Here is a 7,524-nt window from a genome sequence, read left to right on the forward strand (position 1 = left end):
CAATCTGCGACATGAATTAAAAAAATCAAATCACGACTGAAATCACAAAGGAGAAAAGTCAATCTTGGTGTACATATTGTTTGAATGCTATTGTATAAATAGGGCTTGTACAAATTGAAATAATATACAAAAATTCAATCATTTCTTCTTTGATTTTTCTCTCATTTCTACTCCAGTTTTATCACTTACTAGAACAATGTGTCAAAATTTCAAAAGTTTGGGGTTTTAAATGCTCAAATTGACATTTTAACCGGCAAATTAGGAAAACCCAACTTCAAGGACTGAAAGTATTGTAACTTTCCTTGTTCTCTCCCATTTTTTGTCTAGTTAATGAAGGAGAATAAAAGATAAAAGGAAATGAAAATGAGAAGAGAGAGAGAGAGAGAGAACAAGTCATACAATATATATTTATTCCATTGATTTATAAGTCCATCAAAATAGGTACTAATAAAAGAAAAAAAAATGTTATATAAAGATGATTATAATAATGAAACTTAAAAATTTGACATCCTACCTAGCTAGATACTGTAAAAGTCATCTCTTTACAATTGTACAATCAGCATAGCTTCTCCATATAAAATGTTGTAATAGCTAGTGCATGCATGCACAACCTTCCTCGTGTAATCTCTGCCTAATATATATAGCTACAAGAACATCTAGTGCAGTGCAGAGGATACGTATAAAGCAGTTAATCCTCTACAAATTAACAGTGGTACAGCCAAATCTTCATTGCCCATTTGAGAAGAAATTTGACTCTTTTATCTTTTTACTATTTGTACCACCCATTTTATTCTCCTTTACCTCTCTTCTTCACTACTAATTCTCATTACCTATTAATTTATTATTTGACAAATACACAGCAACGGTAAGAGTCCCTTTTCATTGTTATCCCACTAGCCATGCACCATCTTCCAACTCCATATGTGTCTATTTCTTCTACAACACTTTTCCTTTGCTTGCATTGGAAGCTATACGAATGAAGGAAGACCCATCACCTTGGACAACCAAATTGGGTATCAACTGAGGTGGGCTTTCTCTATTATGGCTTCCATCATCGTAAGACATGAAAGGATGATTGTAGTACTCAACGATGGCAGCGGGGCTCTTAGCTATGGGACTCTGGTGGTGCCTGCTCATGGTACTCTTGGGTTTTTTGGTCTGTGACTCCTTAATGGTTGAACCACACTGTCTTGGCTGTGTTTGGTAGAAAACTTTTGATACTACCAATTCTCCCTCCCTCTCTTCTTCATTATTGCCTAGGTGGTATTGGTGCATTACCCAGTTCGTCTTCTCGGGTTTCCTTTGCCTGCCATAGTTGGTGTAGAGCACTAGTATCTTCTTGAACCCTTTCACCGCCCCGCAGATGAAAACTGGCCTGGTTTTGCCTGTTTTGTGCCATCTTGTCTCGCCTCCGTCTGCATCGGTGTGCACCTTTCTTCGCTTTCTGGTTCCTGTTGTGTACGCCTTCGAAGGTCGATGAAAGAAGTGACGAATTAGGCCATCTTTGCCGACTCCTGTTTGATCCAAATGTGCAAGAGGAAAATGGAATGTGTAGCTCAGTACATACTGCATACTCATGATAAATTAATAAGGGATGTGGGATTATGTGCAGGCTTGATTGAATTGTGCACACACACAAGTTGCACCTTGTGTTTAATGAGTGATGCTTGCAGGTGTTGGGAAGATGAAATCCTAAAAAGTTTGGTCAATATATTTGGGCTAGAATTTTCAAAGGCTTTCATTAATTAGAATTTATTTTAACTTCAATTTTCACTTTTTTATTTTTTATTTTTTATTCAACTTCAATGTAAAGCATTTTTTTTTTCTTTCCTCAATTTAAAAATATGTGTGTTTCATGAGTTAGGTTGGTTAAACACTCTTATTCTAGTTTATTACAATGACATGGTAGGGAGTCTTTTAGCCCTATTGCCTGTGTTAGCTCAAGCTAAGAGAATTAAAATACACGAAAGTTAACAAGTAAGAAAAAAAAAAAAAACCCTCGTGTCCAGTGCGAACCAAAAATTTCCTTTAATGGGACCAAAGAAATATACATATGTATATATATATATATATATATATATATATATAAACAATATATATAAATAAAAATATTTTTAATTTTTCCAAAACAAGTAATTAAAATGAAAATACATTCACTTTATAAAAATATAATAATTTTAATAAATAACATCCATTTTCTCCTAGCATGTCATTACATTTGGTATGGAGCCTAGCTTGTCCCTCATTTAAAGCACAAAGAGTTTTTGCAATGTAATTGGAAAAAAACATCTCAAAGTTAGGATGAAACACTTAATTCAATGTAAAAAAAAAAAAAAAAGAGAAAACAAAGGCAGAGATCCTTAAATTTTTTTTCCAAAATATAGTTCTTTTCTTTTTTTCTTTGGTAGCTATTATGATTTTGAATGATGTAAAGAAATATATATATATATATATATATATATATATATAAAAGTTCTCTAGACTTTTATATGTTTGCTAATTGACTAGTTATAAGCTTTTAATTCAGAAAATATAATGCTAGATTTGGTAGGAGAAAATGGAAATGACGAAACGAAGAAGGCCTAGTAGGAGAGATCAAGGAAAAGGAAGAAAAAAAGGTGATCAAACATATTTTGCCACTCACTATTTCACTATAGTTAATTAGTGACATTTTTATAACTAAAAATATTACTACCAAAGCAGTTTTGGACCAAAATAGGCTAGAGAAGCATTGGCAAAAACATTGAAGGAAATGTAAATAAAGTGGATGCACTCTTCTAATAAAGATATTTTTTTTTTTTGTACAAAAGAAAAATATAGCTTTAGTTGCTCAAATGATAGTTTTTGGTTGCTCATTTTCATACACTTTTGAATAGATTGAGTCTAGTACACATATAAGAATGGAAAAGAGTCAATTGTCTCTATTATGTCTAACTTCTTTTTTTTATCCTATACTTTTCTATATGCACAAACATGAGATATAATGGTTACTCTGATTCGTGAAATAAGAATGTAATAAAAATTGTATAGACACACACAGACAGACAGACAAATACACACGCTCACACACACACAGATATATATATATATATATATATATATATTATAATTTAATTAGAAAAAAGGTCATTGATATAAATGTTTGTACCATCATTGCTTGTATATTACATGTTATATGGACTAATAAAGATTTTGTATTATCATTGTCTTATGCATGATGAGAACCCATTTTCTTTTCTAAGATATCTAATCTTATAATGTGATCATTTTATTTTTTGTAAAAAGGCAAACCCAGTTTAAGATCACCTTTGTGAGTGAGTTGCTTCATTTGGAAGAGTTCTGCTACCTTCAAAATGCCACTAAGCTGAAGGGAACAATGACATTACCAATATTCATTAAGAGCTATTAATGGGTAGTCTTAGAAATTTATGGTAAGGAGTACACGCATGACGCATGCCCCGTTACTTGTGATTCATGCACTAACAAAAGCAAATACCCTCCCAACCCCACAAGCCTTTGTTGTTCAAAGTTCCAGTCAACCTAGCTAAGTGTTTATTCATAAAAACACTCGATGAGTTGGACAATACAACTTACAGGTTGGCATGGGCACGTAGATATATAAATAGTTCTGGAAACAAATCCTCTATCTCCTGTCTATAGGTTTTTTGTCAATGATAAAAAAAAATTATTTCCATAATTATAAATGACATCTTCCAATTCTTGAAATGGGATTCTTGTTCTCACCGTCTATTCACATCTACAAATCTCTTCTTTTTCTCGTCCTACATCTTCATTTATTTATTAAGTTGTGAAAATACATGGGTTTTCAATACAAAAGTAAAAACTCGGTAGGTGAAGAAGAATTCATGGAGCTATAGAATAGGGACACAGAATCTAAATTCGATATTTAATTTTTTTGGTCCTCAATTATGCTCTAGAAATTAATAAGGAGATAAAGCGTGATACATAAGGTATAACAGATATATAATTTACGTATAATAATTATAATTCTCAGATCTCATATATATCATTTCAAAACCATGGAGGCATCTATCTGGTACTAATGCAATGTTGAGGACCATGTTTTTGAGAAGTAATGTACATATATAGTCGCTCAAAAACATAGATCTGAAAATAAAAAGCAAAAAATATATGTAATATATATGTCACGGTCCACAGACACATGGGGGGCCAGTTGATGAACTAAGATTAATTAATTAATGAATTACCCGGTAGCTTCTCAGGGTGAGTGTAGCAAATTCCATTCTCTCCCTCAAGAGTGGGGATGAACTCGTCGATGAGAGGGTGAAGTTTGTGGTTATCAGACAGCACCTTTGCTTCCAAATGCTCCAGAATTTCTTGGTCTGTTGGATCAAACTTCACGCCGGCGGGCAGCCCCGGCAAATCCTGAATACCCGCCTGTACGCACTCAAACCCCGCCGGCCGGCCCCCAAATAATCAAAACATATATATATATTTTCTACAAAATACCCAGCAATAGTGTGTGTGTGTGTGTGTGTAAGATAAAGAAAAAGAAGAAAATGAAAATGGGTAAGAACCTGATCTTGGGGTTGTATAGGATGGCCGCAGGAAGGACAGTTATTGGTGGGAACCTCATCGTGTTTAGAAGAGGGTGAGATTGGGTGATCATCAATGGCTGCTCTCTCCTCATCTTCGGACTCATTATTGCACCATGTCATGATATATACCTCTCCTGTTCTTCTTATCTGTTAATTGCACATCCCTTGTTCCTGTACTTAATTCTTCTGCTTAAAGCAGAGGAAGAAGAAGTAGCAAAGGAAATGAACTCGGGCTCAGTTTAAAACGTGTTTTATGTTGCAAATAGGGCCTTATGCTTCTTCTTCTTCTTCTTCTAGTTCGTAGGTGTTTGGGGAGAGAGAAGGATCGGATTTGGCTGTGTGTATTATATCCTCAATAATGGAAGAAGGGGATGGATATGATGGAGAGGAGAGGAGGAGAATTGTGTGTAGATAAATAATATTAATAATAGGTTGCTTGGACGTCAAGTTTAGTTGGTTATGCTTGTGTGTGGCGCAGCTGTATGAGAATATATAGATGCAAATTTTTGATTGCTTTTTACGGCCGTCTAAACTATGGACCTCTCGAATTAAAAACGATCATTAATTAAAACAAACATTTATACACTGGATGAAGGAAAGTTAACGAGAAATAACTCCACAATGTAAGAGAGAGGGTAGAGTGGAGATTGGGCAACCCCTCGATACTCCTGTCCGTGGACATCTCAACTCCGAGAGAGAGAGAGAGAGAGAGAGAGAGAGCTGGTCAGGCGTCAACCTGGAGTGTTCTTAAAGCTTTACATATATAAATAAATATAAAAATGAAGATATATATATGGGTATGCATACCAAGAAAATTAAAAGATGAAAATAACAGATATGCAATCAAGGGGGAAAAGAATTACACACCAACCCGTATTTCCTACATTAAATCATTTCTTCACGTAGACTTCTCATGTACGTGAAGCAAAGAATCCCTACGCCTCAGGCCCTCTCTACCTATATCTCATTAGGGTGGGTACGTGGCCTGGGAGCAGGGTTTTATGAATTCTGAACAGTACCCTATACATACATACATGTAAGTAATATTTGTATTTTGAGATTCGAGGGAGGTTTTAGGGTTCACGCTGAAATTAATTCTTCCTCGTGCCAACCCCACTTGCCTTTCGTTAATCAATTGCTTCATGTGATTTTATATTTATTTACTGTATGTATTATCAATATTTCCATGTGCTATTAATTGTTGGTATGGGACTTCAATATATCTCGCGTGCCATTATGTGTATTGCTCCATCCAATCACTAGATTCTCATGGGTAATTGAAATAAAAAAATTTTAAAAAAATTTATTCGATTTATGTACCTTTAGGCATGATACCATAGGAGGCATCTTGGCAGGATAAAGTCATTTGTGGAGCTCAATATTGTGTGCATAACTCATACTTAAACTTTGTGTCTTTATTGAAATGCTTTTTGGGACACATCACTCTTTGAAAGCCTAATATTTTATAACATGTTGGACCGATTTTTTAGGGTGTTTTACTTTTGATCGAGTCTTGTATTAGGAAATTAAGGGTAAAAAAAATAACTTATGTTGTACATGAATGGATCAACCAACTCACGACTCTAACTTTTGGATTAAATTAGTATTTACCTTTGTAGATCAAATTTTTGCAACGACTCTTCAAGTAATGCTATTCCTCACAACTCGAAATTGTAGTGGGGGAAAGGAGGAGAAAGCCTATGTATCCTCAAATCCCTTGCTACCACATGATCCTGTGATGGAAAGCGTTTTCTAGACTTCCCCAACGTTAAACAATACAAATCAATATTTAGATCAAATAATTAGACTATTTGTCCTGTAACCTATTACTTGAAAACGTTTAAATGCTTGGATAATATTCATATATAAGTTCCAAATTAAATCTCTAGACAAACAATTCCCTTACAAATAAAGACAAATATTGACATTCTACTATCTAGTCGGGTTGGCTCGAGTGATAAGGGCGACTTGTGACTTTGGTGACTCCAAGGTCACGTGATCGATTCCTTCTTAAGAGTTTACCTTGGTGAATTACCAGAGGTGCGTCAATGGGGGTGCAAAGTGATGCGATGGTGACTGGAATCTCCGGATTATAAAAAAAAAAAAAAAAAAATTATTGACATTTTTCTTAAATTCACGATTTGTGAGTATATTCAAGTTTGACTTTTGTTTATATACATATTGTAACAACCCGAATTTAAAATGAAATTTAAATAATAAGGAAAGGGAAATGGAAACTGGAAACAAAAGGAGGTTGTAGACTTCATCGACGACATTGCATTTGGGGAGGGAAAAACAAAAAGGGGGAGTTTCAGGGCTTCGTCGACGAATCCCCTGCATTCGTCGACGAACACAGGGTTTCGTCGACGAGAAAATTCTGAGAGAGGTTCTGAGGTAGCCTGAATTTCGTCGACGAATACAGGGTCTCGTCGACGAAATTTGTGAAGGACTCGTCGACGAAGGTCGGGCTCGTCGAAGAAATCCTATTTTATAAGAATGAAAAATTCGGGAGAAATATCATTTTTTTTAAGAAATCTCTCTCTCTCTCCTCTCTCCTCTCTCTCTCTCTCTCTACGACTCTCTCTCTCTTCTCTCTACGTTTTCGGCCCCACCAGTCGTTAGATCGACGATCCGAAGCTACCACGATGATCCTAGCAAAGTTCTCTACAAGTCTACGAGGCTTATCGTTAGGGAAACGAAGTTGGATTCCATCCCAAATCCAGGATAAACCTTTTAACTCAATTTTTGAAGTCTTGACAGTAGAGAAAAGTGTTCTACGCATGAAAATACTGAAATTTAATACTGAAGATTTTCAATTTCGGAGTATTGATCAAGTAACCCCTCAGGTGTTAAACTTGAATACTTTTGGGTGAAAACTTTCTACCCAATATTTGGGTTTTTGGCAGTTGAGGAAAATATTGTATACTTCGAAATACTGAACTTT

The 7,524-nt window shown here is 35.0% G+C and overlaps 1 protein-coding gene across 1 annotated transcript; it reads right to left on the bottom strand.

Annotated features, from left to right (window-relative positions):
- Positions 1-393: 393 nt before the first annotated feature.
- Positions 394-4,973, bottom strand: LOC131144359 (NAC domain-containing protein 73-like). Its single transcript, XM_058092954.1, has 3 exons — positions 4,560-4,973; positions 4,230-4,419; positions 394-1,514 (listed from the first exon to the last, which is right to left on the bottom strand). Exons 1-3 carry the CDS (start codon positions 4,698-4,700, stop codon positions 937-939), a joined length of 909 nt encoding a protein of 302 aa, XP_057948937.1. The 5' UTR covers positions 4,701-4,973; the 3' UTR covers positions 394-936.
- Between the last annotated feature and the right edge of the window lie 2,551 nt (positions 4,974-7,524).

This window comes from Malania oleifera, chromosome 12, assembly GCF_029873635.1.
Source record: "Malania oleifera isolate guangnan ecotype guangnan chromosome 12, ASM2987363v1, whole genome shotgun sequence".
Lineage (NCBI taxonomy): Eukaryota > Viridiplantae > Streptophyta > Magnoliopsida > Santalales > Ximeniaceae > Malania > Malania oleifera.

Excerpts from the sequence above, each read along its gene's own strand:
- LOC131144359 (XM_058092954.1), bottom strand. The coding sequence starts at position 4,700 with ATGACATGGTGCAATAATGAGTCCGAAGATGAGGAGAGAGCAGCCATT. Across the intron at positions 4,420-4,559 it reads CTATACAACCCCAAGATCAG|GCGGGTATTCAGGATTTGCC; the intron begins GTTCTTACCCAT and ends GAGTGCGTACAG. Across the intron at positions 1,515-4,229 it reads TCACCCTGAGAAGCTACCGG|GAGTCGGCAAAGATGGCCTA; the intron begins GTAATTCATTAA and ends TGGATCAAACAG.